The sequence below is a fragment of the Phoca vitulina genome, unplaced genomic scaffold (assembly GCF_004348235.1).
Source record: "Phoca vitulina isolate PV1807 unplaced genomic scaffold, GSC_HSeal_1.0 scaffold49, whole genome shotgun sequence".
NCBI classification, from domain to species: Eukaryota; Metazoa; Chordata; class Mammalia; order Carnivora; family Phocidae; genus Phoca; species Phoca vitulina.
Genome location: NW_022589752.1, coordinates 7,052,193 through 7,075,283, shown reverse-complemented (window position 1 = coordinate 7,075,283; position 23,091 = coordinate 7,052,193). Strand labels below are relative to the sequence as shown.

The following is a 23,091-nucleotide window of genomic DNA, read 5'->3' as shown; positions in this document are numbered from 1 at the left end:
CCAGGTCAAATAATTCTAAATTCCAAATGAGCAAGATTTTCCTGTTGGTTGTCAGTGCTCTACTTACTCTCTGATCTTCAGGACTCAGCTCAGACATCAGCATTTCCGTATTGTACGTGCTCCATTCCCAACTCCGGTTGACAAAATACTCCAGCATGGAAACGGTTTTTAAAAGCCGATTCATGACCTTTGTCATCCTGGGGTAAAGATCAGGTAGGAACAAATATCAGCACACCACTGATGGCTGATTTCCCTGTTACTCTATAGGATGTGTGACAAATTACTTTCGAGAAAATATAAAAAATTTCACTCTTCTCTTTCCCCCATTTTCTCATTAAAACACGTATTCTTTTTTCTCTTTCCACATTAACTCTCTGTTGAATGAAGGAAGGGGATGAATCTAAAGGATTTTGTTCTATTAATCATTTTAAAACCACCAAACTCCTCCTCTTCCTCTTTACTACCTTAAGAGTAGCAAACATTTTTAAAACCCAGCCTGATACCAGAAAAGAACTTACTAGGTGATAACCCAGTGTCTGGCACCATGCTGATACTTTAAAAAATTATCTCAGCTAGTTCTCATAGCATCTGTTAGGTAGGTATGTATCTACATTTTATGAACAGGCAAAGTGAGCTTAAGATAGATTAAGTGGCCATGATAATATAAGTATCAAAAGGAAAATTCCAACCCAGTTTTGACCAACCTGAAAAAGCCTCTGCTTTTGTAATCTCACCACTCTGTGTCCCATTACTTCCCATGGCTGGCATCTTCCCATCCTGGGATCAGGACGTGGACCATCTCCACTGTGTGAACTTTCCAACTCTAAAGCAATTTATGGAGAACTTTCATAGTTGCTCTTATTTGATCCTCACAGGTAGTAAAGACCTATATTCTTTATCTTCATCTTACAGAAGGATTAACAGGTTCAAGGTCACACAGCGAATGCATCAACCTAGATCTGGCTACAAATCACTTTGGCCTATAGAACATTTGGCCTTTAGAACATTTATCTCAGGCCAGTTTTAGCAGTAGTGATTACTGCAGTTGACCCAGTAATGACTTGTGATGCTATTTTGGGAATTTGGTCTTATTTCTGGTCAAATCCTAACGCCCATATACCTAATGACTTAAGAGGGACTGCCCTCATTGTATCATGGGAAATTCTTAGGCAGAAGGTAGACTCGTTATTTCCTGATACAAGCATCATAAAAGGGTTCCATTTGGCTATTACCATCTTATATTTTTGCTATCGACTGAATATTTATCCTTTCCAAATTCATAGATTTAAACCTATTCTCACCAATGTGATAGTATTTGGAGAAGACTTTGGGAGGTGATTAGTGCCCTTTATAAAAGAGACCCCAGAAATCTCTCCTGGCCTTTCCACATGTGAGGACACAGAGAGATGGCTGTCTAGGAGCCAGAAAGCAGGCCCTCAGCAGATGCTGAATCTACCAGCACCGTGGTCTTAGACTGCCCAGTCTCAGAAATCAACTTCCATTGTTTATAACCAACCCAGTCTATGAGATTGTTATAGCAGCCCAAATGGACGACAATTTTTATCCCTCCTACAACTCCGATGTCATTGATGTGATTTCAAGAAATTTATTTTAATTTTTAAAAAATAATCATTGTAGAATGATATCCTATATACAGGAATATATCAGCATAATAGTATTTTTTCTTAGAAAGAATACATTTATTACTTTCAGATACAGAAGTTCTTCTTAACACATAAAATGTAAAACCCATAAAGGAAAAGAGTGATTCATTTTTTTCACATAAAAATCTAAAACTTCTTCAGTAATGACAGTGATTATTATATTCTATGCTGTCTTACATAAAACCTTATAAAATAGGTATGATTACTGCCCCTTTTTACAGGTGAGGCAGTTAGGTATTAGAGACAGTAATTTAGGGCTCATATAGCCCTTGACTTGGTAAAGCCAGGATTTAAATGTGTAAGTCAGACTCCAAACTCCATCTCTTAAGAAATCCTACATTGTAGGTAGTCCCCTTGTATTAGAAAAAGCTTCATAATCAAAGTTATGAGATAAGAAATTGACTTGGAGAAAATACATTAAATATATATTTATTCACACAAATATGAGTTTCTGTAAGTTAATAAGGTCAACCCAATAGAAAAATAGGTGAGAAGCAGAGGCAGACAACTCACAGAGGAGAAACCTTGAATGTCCAATGAACAAATGAAAGCCCAGCCCCTCCAGCAATCAGGGGAATGCAAATCAAAGTAACAAAGAGATGACTTTCATTGCCATTAGTTTGACAATTCAAAAGATTGATTTCGTTTTGCCAAGAATTGATGAGGGTAATTAAAAACGCATTTTTACCCCCCCCATGCTGATGTGGTAGTACAAAATGATAGAGCCTTCCTTCAGGGCAACCTAGCGGCAGTTGCAAAATCCAGATAGCCTCCAATCCAGCAGTCACACTCAGCATCCTCCCCAGACCTAGTGGTATGTTCCAAAAAAAAAAAATGCAGGTGCACTGATATTCATTACCCTATTGTAATAGGAAAAAACTAGGCAGAATGACTTAGATTTTCAAGGAAAATTAGTGAAAAAAATTTGGAAAATATGTAAGCTTGATTTACACACACGCACGCACATACCTCAAAGCAAAACTATATTTATATATGTCTATATATGGTTGTAAATGCATAGATTACACACAAACATACCTGGGAAGGGAAAGAGTCTAAAAGAATTCTAGCATTTTCTGCCATAAAGATGATTCTTAAAATTCTTATAGAAACCTACCCATTTCCCACAAATATTACAATTTCTCAAAATTCATAAAGATTTTTATTGGCTCCCTTCCACCTTTTTTCTTTTCTACTTACAGAACTTTGCTCTTTATCCAGGTCTTCCAACCCTGATAAATTTTAAAGTTCTCAGCATTTCTGTCTATAATGTTTGTTTTCCTTCTTTCCCCATCTTTATTTAATAAGCCCCATACAAATATTTTCCCCATAGCCACAGCATCTCCTTTTCACCTTGCTCAAGAAGAACCTGATTACTGAGTTATGAGCTCTAAATAAGTTCTCTGCAAATTTGGATAAATGCAACATTGCCTAAGTTTTAGCCATTTGCACTGCTAATAAATGCCGAGAGAGACTTCTTCCTATAAAGAGACTAGCATAGAAGGCAATGCTATTCATGCTTCCAATGCTTGCTTGCAGGGATTGCCTTTGGTAATTATAATAATGATGACTTTTCAGACGCAACAGAAAATTCTTCAAGTGAGACAGAGAGAAAGGGATAGGTCCTATGTCACACAGCTAGATGGCGACAGAGCTGCCCAGCATCAGCACATTTCATTCTACCTTGTTCCCTTTAATTTCTTTACTCACCTCTAGGTGGCAGTAACTCTAGTTCAGGTTTCTCCAGATCTTTCCTCTTTTCAACTTCTAGACTACTCTATATTCTTCCCTTAGCTTCTATTTCCTATTTGTAAAATTGGTGTAATGAGTACATCCTCTCTGGATTGTTGTGAGAATGAAAACGAGATCATCCCACGTCATCCCACGCGCGCGCGCGTGTGTGTGTTACCGTTTTTAAGATTACCTAACAGTTTAGAAAACCCCAGACTTACAGTCTCAGTTGCTTTGCTTTTTGGGTGGATGATTACTTGCTGAATTCACCAAACAAGTTTCTCAACATTTAACTTCCTTTATTATGACAGAGGATTTTTAAGGTAGGGGTCCCTTTGGGGATTCTCATTACTACTGCTTCAGTTGGCCCCAAATTTATGTAAGATTCAGTTGTCACCTTCAAGCCCCAGATGAAAGGAGGGCTAAGGACTTCGGGGGCCCTAATCTTCCATGCAACAACGCTCTTAAAGCAACTGACCCGGCTTCTCACCTGGGCTTCCTTCCTGTGAGCCGCAGATAGAAGTCGTAGATGATGGCAGGGGCCCGGTGGCTGACTGCATTCCAGTACTGGCTTGTGATGGTGTTGGTTGTGAAGTCTGCATTTGGCCTCCTAAAAGCTCTCTCAAATGGGACTTTTTCAAAGGTTGCCAAGACTTGGAGTCCTGGGGAAAAAAATAGAGTACAAGTCTAGGAGCATATAAGCCCACTGTAGTGGAGGGCATTTGCAATGGGTCAAAATGATAAAGACCAGTGATTGGCTGTGTAGAGTCAAGAATCAATCTCTGAGAACAATATTAAGATATTTATGCCAGGCAAGAGGTCACCTACAAAATCAAATAACGAGAATGGGTTCTGAATTGGGTCCTTTTCCTGAAACCTTTATCTAAAACAACTTCTTGGGGAAATAGTTTCAGTCAATACAGTGAAGTATTGTTCAGAAAAACTTAAAATCCATCATTTGGTTCCCAGGTTATCTAGTCTATTCTGAAAGCCTCAAGATAGAGCCTGAGGGCCTTATTTCCTAGGTTGGATCATTAGTTGTAGAACCATCAGTAAAGTTTCTTCATATTTACTTAAACCTTTATAAAGGGCTACTTAAAGCTTCATAAAGGTTTAAGTGAAAAAGAGAATATTAAGGCAGGATTCCCTTGTGTTGGTTCACTTTAGATACCAGTCTTTTACTTCTTTGGTATTTCTGCTTCTCTGGGAATATCCCAGACTCCATTGTCCATCCATTCTTGTCTCCAGATTTTTTCCACAATATTTTTTATATTATTATGTAAATTATGTAGATAAAACCTAGATAAAAGTTTAGAAACTTTTAATGTACATTTGTAAAATTCTTTTCAAATGATATTAATTCCAATTTCAATGTTCATTTTATCTATGTAAAATTTTCAAAGAATATACCTAAGTTCATTATTCAATTATGATGAAGATTGCAGTTATTATGGTAATATGATTATTGTCCTCTTTAAAGTATATTACTTGGAAATCTATATAAAATACATATACCTTATACAGAAGAGATTCTCAAGAAACATCTGACCTAGGAATCTCTTTTTCCTCCCAGAGGGATTCATATTCACTTTTAAGAATCACTACTGGAATGGGTACTGCACAGAGGCCAGAGACCTGTCTTCTACTTCTGTTTGAGGTACGAGCCCTCCATATGAATTTGAATAGATCTTTTACTCTGTTGGGGCCTCATATATAAAATAAAGCAAGGCCACTAGATTATTTTTAAGATTACTTTCAACTATGACATTGTATAATTTGATAAACAGATAATAGGTTTTGGCGTGGAAGAAGAATTTTGAATTTCAGAAATGGAATTTACATGTAGCATCTTTTTATTTAAGAGCTTAACATATCTTCTTTGCTTCTATTAATGCTTGTTTTTTAATCCTGTTACTGAGGTAGAGGAGATTTATTTTTATTTCCAAATGTTTTCAGAATTATTTAGATATATGGTCTAAATAACTGGATATATGATCTAAAGAACTTTGATGGCAGTAATTTCATTTCATTTTTATTGAAGTAACAACTTTACAAATAGAATAGCATAGCAGAGTGCTCTGAAATGGAAATCAGATTCTAACAAATTAAGTACATGTGATTTTTTTTTATATTTAGTACCTAAATAAAACTAGATGATCTCAAAGTTTCAGATATTTGCAGAAAACCAACTCCTAAATTGACAAAGGAGTACAAGATTGGTTAGCTAATTTTCAGTTACATGCAGGATTAATTACTTCCATTCAACAAGATACTTTCGAGGTTACACTTATGGCTCACTGTATAAATCGATGAAGAGTATCACTGACTCAATAACAAAAGGTAGCATTATTGAACTCTTCTAAATCTACTTGGTTATTGATGATCTCACAGTTGCAGTGATGTAGCCAGGGGACAAGGGACGTGTGTGTGTGTGAGCAGCCCCTGCCTCAGCACGAGGAGCATTTCCTCACTGACGTTACTTATAACTGCTGACTTTTACTCGGTTTTATCTATTTTTAAAATCTTTATAGCCAGTGGACCCCTTATTGCTTACAATCATGCACATTATTCCCACTAACCCCCTTTCTTTGATGCTCCACAGCACATTCTAGTTAACTCTTACACATTCATTATTACTAATTATTTTATCTTTTACTTATTTTTTGTCTTTTTCTCCCATTAGACTCTAAGCTCCAAGACACATTTTGTCACATTTTCCCCCTGTGGTAGACACTAAAACTGTGCGGGCAGATGCTAATAGTTATGTAGTTACATCTCTACAGGCACTTACCCATTTTGCCCCAATTACAAGGATTGAGGTTACCAGATGTACAGTGGTAGATTAATGTTGACTTAGGTCTGGAAAATGAAATAAAAATTAAATAAATACAACAAAATGGAGGACAAATGAAAGATAGGGAAAAACACCATGTAGGCAAGGATGTTTCAATAATTCCTATAACTAGGTCAACGCTCCATCTTCTGTTCCTTCTTTGGGTAAAAATGCACAATGGAAGAAGACGAGGAAAGTGTTTGTGCATGTGCATATGAAAGAGGGCTCAAATAAGTTGATGTATTTAGGGAGCAAATGGAGGTACCATGACAATGAGAAAGTAGATCATATTGTTAACTTCTAGACATGTTTATTGGGCAAAATATAGGCTATGTTTTCTTCTAAGTCCAGTTCAGCCCTGCTGGATTGGAAAACAACTAAATGGCTGACTTCAAATAAGAAAAATTTAATTCTTTTTGCCATTTACAAACAGAGTCAAATATACAAACAACTTTTTTTTTTTTTTTTGTACTAGGAAATAGAGCTCCCCCCCCAATGGAGATCTGAACTTTTGCCATATATCAGGAAATGAGCAGCTGTATAAAATATAAAAGATGCCCTTATTTCACCCACTTTTATCTCCTTTGCCTTAAAAAAGGGAGCTGTATTTTAGATTACTGAATAGAAAGAAAAGCTTTTTTGGGTTAGAATTTTAAGGTTAAATGATTTAGAGTTTGTTACTTTATACAAAATACGAAGCAGTATTTATAAAATACCTCCATGCATACGTGATGGCATATTTGGAACTATGTAAAATACTGAGACCGATTCTCTCTGACATTTGGGGTCTTCTACAATCAAATGCGTATATCTTGAAACTAAGCCTAACATATTCACCCTCCTCCTCATCAAATCTTTGAAAGCCGGCTTCCGCATGCGCACCTGTGAACAGCCGTGTACCATCCCACAGCCAAGGTGAGATTGACGACTGTATCCACGGGAATTAAATCTGCCACAGCCATCGGAGTAGCTCTTATGGACCGGAGAAACCCTTTGCCGGCCTGCACAGGAAAAAGAACATTAAACACTGAACCAAGTTTTAAGTAACAGCTGGGGCAAATACTAATGCTGCTCGAAATAATAGTTAACACTGACTCGCTGCTTACTAGGTTATCGGGCTAAGGCTGACTTCTCTCAGCCTATCCAACACCCCAGCCAAGTCCATCTCAAATGACAGCATTTCCATAGAGGTCCTTGGGTTCTGTTAGGGAGTGGAGTTCCTCAAATTTGTGAGAGGTTAATATGTTTAGTTAATTAACAAACACCAAGAATAGTTTTTCACATTTAAAAATTAATTCATAAGATATCTTAAAAACTAAGGTTTCCCAAATTTCCCATTAATATTAGTTTACCTATTTATTTATTTATTTATTTGAGATAGAAGAAGAAAGAATGAGCAGGGAGGAGAGGGAGAGGGAGAAGCAGGCTCCCCACTGAGCTGGGAGCCCAGACACGGGACTGGATATCAGGACCCTGAGATCATGACCTGAGCCAAAGGCGGGCACTTACTGAGCCACCCAGGTGTCCCTTAGTTTACCATTTCTTTTTTAAATTTTTTTATTGTTATGTTAATCACCATACATTACATCATTAGTTTTTGATATAGTGTTCCATGATTCATTGTTTGTGCATGACACCCAGTGCTCCATGCAGAACGTGCCCTCTTTAATACCCATCACCAGGCTAACCCATCCTCCCACCCCCCTCCCTCTAGAACCCTCAGTTTGTTTTTCAGAGTCCATCGTCTCTCATGGTTCGTCTCCCCCTCCGATTTCCCCCCCTTCATTTTACCCCTCCTGCCTTTTTTTTTTTTCTTAACATATATTGCGTTATTTGTTTCAGAGGTACAGATCTGTGATTCAACAGTCTTGCACAATTCACAGCGCTCACCATAGCACATACCCTCCCCAATGTCTACCACCCAGCCACCCCATCCCTCCCACCCCACCCCCCACTCCAGCAACCCTCAGTTTGTTTCCTGAGATTAAGAATTCCTCATATCAGTGAGGTCATATGATACATGTCTTTCTCTGATTGACTTATTTCGCTCAGCATAATACCCTCCAGTTCCATCCGCGTCATAGCAAATGGCAAGATCTCATTCCTTTTGATGGCTGCATAATATTCCATTGAATATATATATACCACATCTTCTTTATCCATTCATCTGTTGATGGACATCTTGACTCTTTCCACAGTTTGGCTATTGTGGACATTGCTGCTATAAACATCGGGGTGCACGTACCCCTTCGGATCCCTATATTTGTATCTTTGGGGTAAATACCCAGTAGTGCAATTGCTGGATCGTATGGTAGCTCTATTTTCAACTTTTTGAGGAACCTCCATACTGTTTTCCAGAGTGGTTGCAACAGCTTGCATTCCCACCAACACTGTAGGAGGGTTCCCCTTTCTCCGCATCCCCGCCAACATCTGTCGTTTCCTGACTTGTTAATTTTAGCCATTCTGACTGGTGTGAGGTGGTATCTCATTGAGGTTTTGATTTGGATTTCCCTGATGCCGAGCGATGTTGAGCACTTTTTCATGTGTCTCTTGGCCATTTGGATGTCTTCTTTGGAAAAATGTCTGTTCATGTCTTCTGCCTATTTCTTGATTGGATTATTTGTTCTTTGGGTGCTGAGTTTGATAAGTTCTTTACAGATTTTGGATACTAGCCCTTTATCTGATATGTCATTTGCAAATATCTTCTCCCATTCTGTCAGTTGTCTTGGTTTTGTTGACTTTCTTTTGCTGTGCAAAAGCTTTTTATCTTGATAAAGTCCCAAGAGTTCATTTTTGTCCTTGCTTCCCTTGCCTTTGGCGATATTTCTAGGAAGAAGTTGCTGTGGCTGAGGTCGAAGAGGTTGCTACCTGTGTTCTCCTTTAGGATTTTGATGGACTCCTGTCTCACATTGAGGTCTTTCAACCATTTAGAGTCTCTTTTTGTGTGTGGTGTAAGGAAATGATGCAGTTTCATTCTTCTGCATGTGGCTGTCCAATTTTCCCAATACCATTTGTTGAAGAGACTGTCTTTTTTCCATTGGACATTCTTTCCTGCTTTGTCGAAGATTAGTTGACCATAGAGTTGAGGGTCCATTTCTGGGCTCTCTAATCTGTTCCATTGATCTATGCATCTGTTTTTTCTGTTTTTGTGCCAGTACCATATTGTATTGATGATGACAGCTTTGTAATAGAGCTAGAAGTCTGGAATTGTGATGCCGCCAGCTTTGCTTTTCTTTTTCAACATTCCTCTGGCTATTCAGGGTCTTTTCTGGTTCCATACAAATTTTAGGATTATTTGTTCCATTTCTTTGAAAAAAGTGGATGGTATTTTGATGGGGATTGCATTGAATGTGTAGATTGCTCTAGGTAGCATTGACATCTTCACAATATTTGTTCTTCCAATCCATGAGCATGGAACGTTTTTCCATTTCTTTGTGTCTTCCTCAATTTCTTTCATGAGTATTTTATAGTTTTCTGAGTACAGATCCTTTGCCTCTTTGGTTAGATTTATTCCTAGGCATCTTATGGTTTTGGGTGCAATTGTAAATGGGATCGACTCCTTAATTTCTCTTTCTTCTGTCGTTGTTGGTGTATAGGAATGCCACTGATTTCTGTGCATTGATTTTATATCCTGCCACTTTACTAAATTCCTGTATGAGTTCTAGCAGTTTTGGGGTGGAGTGTTTTGGGTTTTCCACATAAAGTATCATATCATCTGCAAACAGTGAGAGTTTGACTTCTTTGCCGATTTGGATGCCTTTGATTTCTTTTTGTTGTCTGATGGCTGTGGCTAGGACTTCTAATACTATGTTGAATAGCAGTGGTGATAGTGGACATCCCTGCTGTGTTCCTGACCTTAGGGGGAAAGCTCTCAGTTTTTCCCCATTGAGAATGATATTCGCTGTGGGTTTTTCATAGATGGCTTTTATGATATTGAGGTATGTACCCTCTATCCCTATACTCTGAAGATTTTTAATCAAGAAAGGATGCTGTACTTTGTCAAATGCTTTTTCTGCATCTATTGAGAGGATCATATGATTCTTGTTCTTTCTTTTGTTAATGTATTGTATCACGTTGATTGATTTGCGGATGTTGAACCAACCTTGCAGCCCAGGGATAAATCCCACTTGGTCGTGGTGAATAATCCTTTTAATGTACTGTTGGATCCTATTGGCTAGTATTTTGGTGAGAATTTTTGCATCCATGTTCATCAAGGATATTGGTCTGTAATTCTCCTTTTTGATGGGGTCTTTGTCTGGTTTGGGGATCAAGGTAATGGTGGCCTCATAAAATGAGTTTGGAAGTTTTCCTTCCATTTCTGTTTTTTGGAACAGTTTCAAAAGAATAGGTATTAATTCTTCTTTAAATGTTTGGTAGAATTCCCCTGGGAAGCCATCTGGCCCTGGGCTTTTGTTTGTTGGGAGATTTTTGATGACTGCTTCAATTTCCTTAGTGGTTATAGGTCTGTTCAGGTTTTCTATTTCTTCCTGGTTCAGTTTTGGTAGTTGATACATCTCTAGGAATACATCCATTTCTTCCAGGTTATCTAATTTGCTGGCATAGAGTTGCTCACAATATGTTCTTATAATTGTTTGTATTTCTTTGGTGTTGGTTGTGATCTCTCTTTCATTCATGATTTTGTTGATTTGGGTCATTTTTCTTTTTGGTAAGTCTGGCCAGGGGTTTATCAATCTTGTCAATCCTTTCAAAGAACCAGCTCCTAGTTTCGTTGATCTGTTCTACTGTTCTTTTGGTTTCTGTTTCATTGATTTCTGCTCTGATCTTTATTATTTCTCTTCTCCTGCTGAGTTTAGGCTTTATTTGCTGTTCTTTCTCCAGCTCCTTTAGGTGTAGGGTTAGGTTGTGTACTTGAGACCTTTCTTGTTTCTTGAGAAAGGCTTGTATTGCTATATACTTTCCTCTTAGGACTGCCTTTGCTGCATCCCAAAGATTTTGAACAGTTGTGTTTTCATTTTCATTGGTTTCCATGAATTTTTTTAATTCTTCTTTAATTTCCTTGTTGACCCATTCATTCTTTAGTAGGATGCTCTTTAGCCTACATGTATTTGAGTTCTTTCCAACTTTCCTCTTGTGATTGAGTTCTAGTTTCAAAGCATTGTGGTCTGAAAATAGGCAGGGAATGATCCCAATCTTTTGGTACCGGTTGAGACCTCATTTATGACCTAGGATGTGATCGATTCTGGAGAATGTTCCACGGGCACTAGAGAAGAATGTGTATTCCGTTGCTTTGGGATGGAATGTTCTGAATATGTCTGTGAAGTCCATTTGGTCCAATGTGTCATTTAAAGTCTTTATTTCCTTGTTGATCTTTTGCTTAGATGATCTGTCCATTTCAGTGAGGGGGGTATTAAAGTCCCCCACTATTATTGTATTGTTGTTGATGTGTTTCTTTGCTTTTGTTATTAATTGCCTTATATAATTGGCTGCTCCCATGTTAGGAGCATAGATATTTACAGTTGTTAGATCTTCTTGTTGGATAGACCCTTTAAGTAGGATATAGTGTCCTTCCTCATCTCTTATTGCAGGCTTCGGTTTAAAATCGAATTTGTCTGATATAAGGATTGCCACCCCAGCTTTCTTTTGGTATCCATTAGCATGGTAAATGGTTTTCCACCCCCTCACTTTCCATCTGGGGGTGTCTTTGGGTCTAAAATGAGTCTCTTGCAGACAGCATATTGATGGGTCTTGTTTTTTAATCCAATCTGATAGCCTGTGTTTTTTGATTGGGGCATTTAGCCCATTTACATCCAGGGTAACTACTGAAAGACATGAATTTAGTGCCATTGTATTGCCTGTAAGGTGACTGTTACTGTATATTGTCTGCGTTCCTTTCTGGTCTATGTTGCTTTTAGGCTCTCTCTTTGCTTAGAGGACCCCTTTCAATATTTCTTGTAGGGCTGGTTTCGTGTTTGCAAATTCCTTTAGTTTTTGTTTGTCCTGGAAGCTTTTTATCTCTCCTTCTATTTTCAGTGACAGCCTCGCTGGATATAGTATTCTTGGCTGCCTATTTTTCTCATTTAGTGCTCTGAATATATCATGCCAGTCCTTTCTGGCCTGCCAGGTCTCTGTGGATAGGTCTGTTGCCAATCTAATGTTTCTACCATTGTAGGTTACATATCTCTTCTCCCGAGCTGCTTTCAGGATTTTCTCTTTGTCTCTGAGACTCGTAAGTTTTACTATTAGATGTCGGGGTGTTGACCTATTTTTATTGATTTTGAGAGGGGATCTCTATGCTTCCTGGATTTTGATGCCTGTTTCCTTCCCCAAATTAGGGAAGTTCTCTGCTATAATTTGCTCCAATATACCTTCTGCCCCTCTCTCTCTTTCTTCTTCTTCTGGGATCCCAATTATTCTAATGTTTCATCTTATGGTATTGCTTATCTCTTGAATTCTGCCCTTGTGATCCAGTAGTTGTTTATCTCTCTTTTTCTCAGCTTCTTTATTTTCCATCATTTGGTCTTCTGTATCACTGATTGTCTCTTCTGCCTCATTTATCCTAGCAATTAGCGTCCCCATTTTTGATTGCACCTCATTAATAGCCTTTTTGATTTCGACTTGGTTAGATTTTAGTTCTTTTATTTCTCCAGAAAGGGTTTCTCTAATAACTTCCATGCTTTTTTCAAGCCCAGCTAGTATCTTTAAAGTGATGATTCTGAACTCTAGATCCGACATCGTACTAATGTCTGTATTGAGTAGGTCCCTGGCAGTTGGTACTACCTCTTGTTCTTTTTGTTGAGGTGATTTTTTTCTGTCTTGTCATTTTGTCCAGAGGAGAATAATGAGTGAGCAAAATGCTAACAGGGTAACAACATCCTCAGAAAATATACTCTAAAGAAATCAGAAAAGACCTGAAGCTGGGGGAAAAGAAAGGGAAAGAAAGAAAAAAGAAAAAAAAAGAAAAAGAAAAAGAAAAAGATAAAAACAAACAAAAACAGAACAAAACAAAAAACCCCAGAATATGATCAAATATGATCAGGCTGGTGCATAGATCAGTGCCACACACTAGATTTTGGGTGTATTTTGGTCTGTTAGAAGAAAGTGCCTCCCAAAATTTTAAAGAAAGAAAAACATATATGTACAAAAATAAGGGTTGATATGATGAAGGGATGGAATATGACTGTAAAGATGAAAATTATAAAAAATTTTATAAAAGGAATTGATAAGTTGTTTGAAAAAAGAAAGAGGATTTAAAAAAAAGGAGAGAATGTGATCAGGCAGGAGAGTAGAACAAAACCATACACTAGAGATTTAGGGTCTATTTTGATCTGTTAGAAGAAACTATCTCAAAATTTTAAAGAGAGAACAACATATATATATGCCAAAAATAAGGGTAACTACTATGAAGGGATTGAATGTGACTCTAAAAATGAAAAATAAAAATGTTTTTTAAAAAAGGGATTGATAAGATGTTGAAAAAAGGAAAAAGAAAAATTCAAAAAAAAAAAAAAAATTAACTTTGAAAGACTAAAGAATCATGGGAAAAAAGCCATGATTTCTATGTGCAGTATTCCCCTAGCGCTGGAGTTCTGCCGTTCTCATTGATCGGTAAACTTGGTCTTGGCTGGCTGTTCTCGCTGATCTTCTGGGGGTGGGGCCTGTTGCCGTGGTTCCCAAATGTCTTTGCCGGAGGTGGAATTGCCCCGCCCTTGCCGGTTAGGGCTAAGTAATCTGCTCGGGTTTGCTCTCGGGAGCTTTTGTTCCCTGCAAGCTTTCTATACAGCTTTGGAGACCGAGAGTGAAAATGGCGGCCTCCCAATCTCCGCCCCAGAGGAGCTGAGAACTCGGGGCCCCGCTCCTCAGTGAGCTCCCAGAGAGAAGCAGTCAATCACTCCCGTCTCCCCGGTCTCCGGCCGCACTTCATGCTCACCCGGCCTGTGACCGAGCATCTCTATCTTCGGCACCTGACTCGGTGTGTAGTCTCCAAACCCAGCAGATCCCTGCACCGCTCCTCCCGGGGGAGGAAGGGGAGTCTCCCCGGATCTGCCGCTTGTTGGGTCCCTGCTGGAGGAGCAGTGGCCCGACTGTGCCGTGGATCACGGTTTATGGCAACCCCGAGCTGAGAGCCCACGCCTCGGCTCTGTCTCTGCAGCCGGCTTCCCCGCTGCGATACCTGGGAGCTCTGCCGCACTCAGGCACCCCTGGTCTTTCTGTGACCCCGAGGGTCCTGAGACCACACTGTCCCACGAGGTTTCCTCGCCCCGCTTAGCCACTGGAGCGACGTCCCTCAGTGGAGCCGACTTCTAAAAGTTCTGATTTTTGTGCTCCGTGGCTCTATCACTTGCCAGAAGCGGCCGACGGAGGCCCCCTCCCCCGCCATCTATCCTCCTGAATATTGCCTGGGATTCACTTCTCCGCAGGTCCTACCTTCCAGAAAGTGGTTGCTTTTCTGTTCAGAGAGTTGTTGCTATTCTTTTCTTCGATCTCCTATTGAGTTTGTAGGTGTTCAGAATGGTTTGATCCCTATCCAGCTGAATTCCTGAGACCAAACGAAATCCAGGTCTCCTACTCCTCCGCCATCTTGCTCTGCCCCTAGTTTACCATTTCTTAAGTGAAGTCATTTTCTGCTAGTTCTCACTAATTTACAAACAATAGTAGACCCTAAAAGTTTAAGAAACATTTTTAAAATTAATAAAATTCTACCATTCCACAAACACTATTACTTGGGAAAAGGCCACCACTTTTTGTTAAGTATCTCCATTCACTTCAAAGATGTTATATAAATGTAAGAATTGGGAATTATTCACATTAATAAATAAGTCATGCCAACAAATAAGTAAGTTAATAGTCATGTTTACTGACTTTATGGAAGTTATTGATACCCTTCATATTTCCAGCATTGGTTTGCAATGGTTAGCACTTTCCTATGTTCCTAATTTCTATTTTCTTGTGACTGATTCCCCTTCCTTTGTATGTAAGAAATCAGTTTGAAAAATTTTAGAAAAGCTGCATCCATGTGCAGCTTTGTAAATAATATAATAAAACTCACTCTAGGATCATCTTAAAATAATTATATTCTAAGTTACCAAATGTTCACCCCAACTACGCTTTAAAGACGAAAGAGTTGAAGGCAGGTAGAGAACAAAAAGAGAGGGGCTGCTAGAAAGAAATCGGAAAGAAGTTCATTGCCACTGTCTTTGACAAGTAGTCATAATTCACTCTTGTGTTTGTATGTTAGTTCATGTGGGCCCTAGCTCTGAGAGGAACAGAAGCAGTCTGAAGCATGACATTTCTAATAAGATTTACACTCAGGGAGAGAACTGAATTCCTATTCATTGTCCTAAAGAGCAGAGAGGCAGTTCTGGTCCTATAATGCTTCCGCGTGAACTATGAGCTGGGTCATGCCTCACCTCAGCTAGACCAGCCTTCACTGCAGTAAGATGCCCATAGATGGCTGCTAGAAGCCCTGCTGACATTTCTTCTTGTCTGGGAGAGGAGTATTGGTGAAAAATGTTTTCTGTATTCATTAATTTTTACATGCAAAAAATTTGTTCTAATTGGTGATTCTCTTTCTTGTATCTGTTGAGAACTAGTTATTGATGTATTTTTATTATACATAAGATTTCTATCCACACACATCAACTCTTGAATGTATTATAATCAAGAATTGAATAATCTTTGAGAATGTGATTTTTGTTGCATCTCCAATTTGCTATACTAATTCAAGCGATTATTAAATAGCAAAAAGGAGGAAACACTCCCATCTTGTGGTAATCAAAGGGAAATGCACACATGGTCCTTGATGCTCAGACTTTCCAAAAACAAAACTCCTAAATAGTAACTGATGATATCACAGTACCTCTGTTTTCCTGATAATAAAATCTACAAATAATAAAAGTAATTTCATCATGCCTCTATTTCCCAATCAGCAAAATTGAGATTAAGTGGCTTCAATAGTAGTTAGTTACTAAAGTAACATTTATGGTTTGGGATCAATGAAGCTAAACCAACTGCTAGGCATTTTGTTACCATTCCTCCGCTACCTTTCAAGGAGTTATTTCTACATTATTATACATACATACCGCAATAATGAGCCCACTAGGTCCATTTAAGTTATCAACCCAACCCTAAAAGAAAAAAAGATCTCTATTAGTTACATGTGTCAGAAAATTATAATACATCCGCCAACATCTACAGTCTGATCTTCGTAAGTTTCAAAACGAGCACTGAGACCCCAGCTGATAGAACAGTCTAATCCAATATATCTAAGATCAGAAACAAAGATCAGTGGCAAAGCACTAGATATTTCTGCACTTGTGCAAGAATGAAAATTCTGCCAACATCTTTTTTTCCTGGGAGGAGTCATCGGGAGTTTCAGGTTGTTTTATGACATCTTAGAGATTAAACTGAACCTTGTCTTAATATCATAACTTGCTAACCAAACCATCACTTTTCTTCACTTGGGCCTGATTTTCACTCTCCAGGGGAACACTACATATCAAACATGATTTGTAGGAAGGATCCATTTCTTGAAAATTTGAAAAGTCATAGCATCCATATCCTATTTGTATTGGCTTGCTCAGAGATGTTCACAGGAAGAATAGGTTCTGGAGCAGTTGGAGGAAAATGTCTTCTTGAGTTTGTCTACTAAACCCTAAGCAAGTCAGTTGACCTTATTATGTCTGTTTCTTTATCTGTAAAAGTCAAAATGTATGTGTAAATAGGAGAGGAGGGAGAAAAGAGAAGATGGAGGGCTTAATATTTGTTCTACTAGGGACCAGGCACTACACTAAACACTCGTACACAGTCTCATTTGATCAGCTCTCCAAAGTGGGTCCAGTATTGGGCTAAAATAGCATTAGCCCAGTTTTACAGATGAGACTGCTCAAGAGGCTGCATTTTCAGTAAGCCCTAGAGCTCAAATTTTTTTGGTCCTAAAGCTTCACAGAATTGCTTCAAAAAAGATGGTATAATTCAGTGTACTTTCAAAAGGATAGAGCAGTATACAGATGCAAAAAATTATTCCTAATCTGAGAACCTTATGTTAACTTTGTGATTTTTATTTACCCTGATGGTTGTAAGACTACCAATTTGGCCATCAAGAACATTCTGGTATATTTAAACTAAAAGTGGGGAAGCGAAGAACTAAAACTATCCCATGGGAATTTTCAGACGAGGGTTAATGAGAAGCTAATTTAAGACCTCCACCCAACTCTAGGATAGGTAGTGTAACCCCCAGAGGAGCCTCATGCTGGATAAATCCTGAACCAAATGTGGAATTTTGTACTAATATAATGGGCTCGTATTTGGTATGCTGCACTCAGCTATACATTCTGAGAAGAGAGAGAGCGAAAAGGACCTCTTTGGAAAGTAATTGGGCAAGAAAGACGCCGGTTTGGAAGCAAAGCAAGGAATCCAGGCAAGTGGGCTTACCGGGAAAGGCTCCTGCCAGGTTGCTCCCACAATGGAGGGCCTTATGATGGCGATGTTTAGGTTCTCGCTCTCCTGCTGCACCACCATCTCTCCCAAGGCCTTGGTGTACGTGTAAGTATTGGGCCGATCCCCGATCAGCTTGGGTGTGATCTCATCAATAATAGCATCATCTAACCACCTAAGGGCAGTCAGAGTCAAAAAGAATTCTAGTAACATATGTTAGACAATAGACCAAAAAAAAAAAAAAAAAGAAAGAAAAAGAAAAACCCCAAAACACAACACAATCAAACAAGACCTTCCCTTTCTCACTTGAGTTCTGGAATCCAGAACAGTCACAGGATACCAAGGCTGAGTGGGCATTCATCCAAATCCTGTGCACTGAATGAGCTCTTGGCTCAGCACAGCTAGACCCAGTCTTACCACTTGAGTCCAGCTTCCTCCCACCTAGATTGATAAATTGAACAGCCATGCCATCTACTACTTTATTATACACGATCTCTAATTATTCTCAATATTTTCTCTCCAACTGGCTCACTAGTACACCCATGGGGACATCGGTGGGTGCCCGCCGTGCCCCTAGCATGCCACGTGCTTTGTTCATGGAGCTTAGAGGCTGTCACCCCATGTGCTTCGGGGGCGGCCCCACTCACCAGTGCTGTCCAATTCACACCTACTGTACCAATCTTGCAACCCTTAGCTTTTCACTTTTAAAATTCCATTCAGTGCCTCAACAAATAAAAGCAACAACATTTGGCAGACTTACAATCTGTTTTAGCAAATCTATGAAATGCATTTTGAAGCTATATTTACAGTCTATGGTAATAGTTTGGTAATTATTTCCAGAGATTTCCCACGAATTCTGAAGTTCTCTAGTAGCTATTAATAATCTGTCAAGAGTAGTGATTATAGTACTCTGAAGCAGCTTTAATAGTGATGGTTAAACACCTCTACTTACAAAAAGACATGTATCATGAGTGAGTTACCATGACATCCACCTAATCTCTTTTTTAAAGATGTCAGCACCCTTTTGATAATCCCAAAGTCTATCTGCACTTCTTGAAGAAAGCAATAAAATCATTGTCAAATATTTAATGTTTCTCTTAACTGGCAGATCTATTTGGTTAACCACTTTTTATAATATAGTTTTTTAAAAATTAGGCTACCTAAATTTGTTAGTGTGATTTTTATAATCGATGTGCTTGGTACATTTATTCCTACTTTAAAGGGCTGAGCCCAGTCATACTATTTTGATTGTAGAAAAATCTTAGCTATTGCCGCTTTGCTCCCATGACAAATTATTGAACATTTACAATATGCTTATGCCAATACTTATTCAGAAACACAACTCTTGGGGCGCCTGGGTGGCTCAGTCATTAAGCATCTGCCTTCGGCTCAGGTCATGATCCCGGGTTCCTGAGATTGAGCCCTGCATTGGGCTCCCTGCTCCACGGGAAGCCTGCTTCTCCCTCTCCCACTCCCCCTGCTTGTGTTCCCTCTCTTGCTGTGTCTCTCTCTCTCAAATAAATAAATAAAAATCTTAAAAAAAAAAAAAGAAAGAAAAGAAACACAACTCTCAATTTTAATAATGCTGATTTGATGTTGGAGTGGGACATGAGCACTGTCTATAATGTTTTGGTTTTCCTTGCTTTGCTGCTATTAGTGCTGAGTGTTTTCTAGATACTTTTCTAGATGCCTTTTGATTTAAATCGAATAGGGAAAGGTTGAGAAGTTCCTAGAACAAAAGCAACTCCAAATACTTAGGAAAATGGAAGATTTTCTAATTATATGGCCACCTGACATTTGGGATAAAGTGTGTGGGATAATGAAGGCACCTCTCCATTTTATGATGATGTTACTTTTCCCTCATCTTATTTGATGGTCGACAGTGATGGTCGACATCTTATTTGATGGTCAAACTGACCTAAGACCATTTTCTTTCACCTGCAAACACACACAGATTGCAGAAACTGGGTCAGGAGAAATACAGCCTGATTTCAATAAGGCTGTAAAGAAACAAATTCTAAGAACACATCAGAACATAGGCATGCACTAAGATGATATGTCACATGGCTGGGACCAGCTGTTGTCATTGATGTTGGTGTGCATGGAAAGGGTAACACTTAGAGGCTTTACCAAGCTTGGTGAGTTAGCTTATCTTAGAAAATGTTGGTTTTAGGGCACCTGGGTGGCTCAGTCAGTTGAGCATCTGACTCTTGGTTTCAGCACAATCTCAGGACCAGGCTCCACGGTCAGCAGGGAGTCTGCTTGAGGTTCTCTCTCTCCCTCTTCCTTTGTGCTCGCTCCCCCAGATCAGGTTCATACACTCTCTCAAAAATAAATAAATAAATAAATAAATAAATAAATAAATAAATAAATAAATATTTTTAAGAAAACGCTGGTTTCATAGATTTCTAAGAACACAACTGCAAAAGAAGTTGCAGTGCTCTGTAAATGGCTTGCCTCTACTATTCATGGCTCTGCTTGTTTTCCACTGAATTATCTTCTCGATTCCTCAGTTTTTACTGGTGAAAAATGGTGATCATTATAGCTGTTCTAATTTTCAGGTTATCATGAGAGCAAACGGGAATATTCACAACTGCACTTAAAGCTATTTGATAAAGCAAAATGGGCCAATAAACCAAAGGCATTTTTATGTTTGGTAAAACAACCAACAGGCATGTATCTACAAAAGTAATAGTTGGTTATCTTTTCTGCTGCAGGCAAACAGCCCTGGGCCCACCTCATCCAGCCACTTCCTGGGTTCAAAGAGGACATTGGTGTAAGATGCACACACATGGACTGCTTAAGTGATACCCTTTTGGGGACCTATAATCAGTTCATGCTTTTCTTTACCAAAGTGTGATTTGCTGCTGTTTGTTCTGTTTGTTTTAAAAACAGTAAATAAGTTGGCATGGAAAAAAGACACTCTATAAATAAAAGTACATTTCTAAAATTAACCAAATGCTCTTCGGGTTACCTGAGATGTTTTGAACCCATAGGTCCCAGGTTCTAAACTTCTACTTACATTGCTTCAAAAGAAGCAAAAAGTGAAGATTTCAGAAAGCAATGTACACACAATTTCCTGTAAATATTACTATCTTTTTTTGAGGGGGGGGTGCTGAAACTTACAGAATCAACCTCCTAATATCATTAAAAATTTCATAATTTTGTTATTTACTAAATGAAATAGCAAGAGGAGTGTGTATTTTTCATCCTAGTTTTCTTAGGCAACAAGCAGAGCAAGACTAGTGGTGTATCAGGTGAAGCTTTCTGCAGAGGAAGTACTGGACATTCTGCTTCATGGTCATGTTTGCTCTCTCCTTCTCTCATCTGAATTAGGTTCTTCCTTGATTCTTGCAGGTACTTGCTCATGTGTCAGTTTCCCCATTTTATAATGAGTCCCAGAGAGCAGGGATTATGTTCCTTCTCTCCGTGTCCAATCACTTTCTGCGCCTAGGCATCTGCTCCCTTATTCAGTCCGTGAGGGCTCTCCCACACCACAGTCTTGATTGGCCAGTTTGTGTTCTGAGTAATGTTTTGGGAAGTTGAGATGGTCACTGGCAGGAGAGCCTGGGTGAACTCAGGAGGAGGTGGGGTTGGAGGGAGACTGTGGGAAAGGAAGGAAGGAAGGAAGGAAGGAAGGACGGAAGGGAGGGAGGGAGGGAGGGAGGAAGGGAAGGAGGGAGGGAAGGGATGTGTTTGTAGAGAATGAAGCAAAATTGGAAGTTAAAATATCCAGTTGGCAGTGATGACAAGTGTTGAGAAGCTGAAAGGCTGTTAACTAATTTCAACATGGCAGAGTTGGCTTCAGAGTAAATTTAAACTTTTTACTGGGGAGAAGGGTAAACCTGTGCCTAGTGCTCATCATGAACTGGCCTCTGCATTTCCCTCTAGACTTCTACTGAGCACCTATTCTGGCCTCCAATGGCCTGATAATGTGAAAATTATTCAGTCTGTCTAGGAAACAGTCTAACTCGGCTCTGACTTGTATTTAAAGCCCGATAACATTAAAAGTACACAGAATTTTCTGTTTGTCAGCAGCTTAGATGCCATCTTAAGCCTATACAACCCTGACAGTAAATCCACAAATATCAAAATGAGTGTTTTCCTTTCCCCTGGAATAGATACACTTTCTTAGTATTAACAACGTGTTCATCAGCACCTGGGCAAGACTACTTTCCAACATCTGACTTACTTTCCTATTTCTGCCGCAGCTGACTGCTGTCAGTGTTTGATCAAAAACACCTTTTCTTGGTGGAGAAGAGAAATATGGCGGAGGACTAGGGGACGCTATTCCAACCAGTCCCCGGAATTGAGCTGGATATCTACCAGAACACTCTGAACACCAACGAAATCAGCCTGAGATGTAAGAAGATAGATCTGGATCTCTACAGACAGAATATGGCAGGTGGTTGGTTTCGAGGTATGAAGCAGGGAGCCTTGATTCCGTGGGCAGATATCAGAAGATAAATGGAAGGTGGAGGGAGCTGTGGCGATCCTACACCAATGGTGAGTGATAGCCTCCCGCGCTGGGGACAGGGAAAAGACTCGCAGACTGGTAGCGGCGGGGAAAGGACTTTAGGTCAGCCCCCCGGACTGAAACCCGGACTGGGGGCGGTTGGTGGCTTTAGAAGCACAAAGGGCAGAGACGTGCCCCCGTGCCTCGACCTGGAGGCGAGGACTGGGAGTGCTGCTGAGGGGCACACAACCCAGGACACTACAGTTTATAGCAGCACAGACAGAAACGGAGATAGTGTGGTCTGGAGAGCTCACTGAAGAGCAGACTGCGGTCTCTCTGCTCTAAGGCAGAGGGTTGGAAATGATCTCTTCTGCTCTGACTCTTGGAAGAGACGTGGAAAGCCACCAGGGAAAGCCGCCAGAGAACAAAAGCCCCCAAAAAACCAGTTTTCACTGAGCCCATCCCTCCCCCACAGCAGGCAGGGCAACTCTGCCCAAACAGGGTTGCCTGAGTAAAAGCGCCGCAGGCCCCTCCCCGAGAAGGCAGGCTGGGAGAACAAGAGGCCGACAACCCTAAGGTCCCTATAAAACAGGTGCATCTTGCTTGGGTTGTGGTTGATAATTTGGACTCTGTACATTCCCTCAATTATCCCTCAACAGAATGACTAGGAGGTGGAACCCCCAAAACAGGAAAAACTCAGAGACTGTGACATCTGCCACAGATTTACAAATGGATACAGATATAACCAAGATGTCGGAAATGGACTTCAGGGTAGGAGTTCTGAAGACAATAGCTAGAATGGAGAAATCGATTAATGGCAACATAGAGTCTCTAAGGGCAGAAATGAAAGCTGAACTGGCAGAACTTAAAATGCTATCAATGCGATCCAATCTAATCTAGATAATCTAACAGCTAGGGTAAGCAAGGCAGAAGAACGAATTAGTGATCTAGAAGACCAATTGATAGAAAAGAAGGAGAAAGAGGAGGCCAGGGAGAAACAACTCAAAATCCAT

The 23,091-nt window shown here is 39.6% G+C and overlaps 1 protein-coding gene and 1 long non-coding RNA gene across 3 annotated transcripts in view; one reads left to right on the top strand and one right to left on the bottom strand.

The window, feature by feature from the left end:
* FAR2 (fatty acyl-CoA reductase 2) overlaps window positions 1–23,091 on the bottom strand; it is a 149,315-nt gene that overhangs the window by 4,595 nt on the left and 121,629 nt on the right. For both annotated transcript variants that reach the window (XM_032432659.1, XM_032432661.1), the window contains 6 exons: window positions 17,620–17,797; window positions 16,269–16,313; window positions 7,111–7,229; window positions 6,187–6,254; window positions 3,886–4,057; window positions 68–197 (listed from right to left, as the gene is read on the bottom strand). In XM_032432659.1, the coding sequence (XP_032288550.1) occupies window positions 68–197; window positions 3,886–4,057; window positions 6,187–6,254; window positions 7,111–7,229; window positions 16,269–16,313; window positions 17,620–17,797 (712 nt within the window). The remainder of the gene's footprint in view (window positions 1–67; window positions 198–3,885; window positions 4,058–6,186; window positions 6,255–7,110; window positions 7,230–16,268; window positions 16,314–17,619; window positions 17,798–23,091) is intronic.
* LOC116649650 lies at window positions 108–21,246 on the top strand. Its single transcript, XR_004302714.1, has 3 exons — window positions 108–213; window positions 4,969–5,052; window positions 20,340–21,246. It is a non-coding gene; the product is annotated as an uncharacterized LOC116649650 (long non-coding RNA).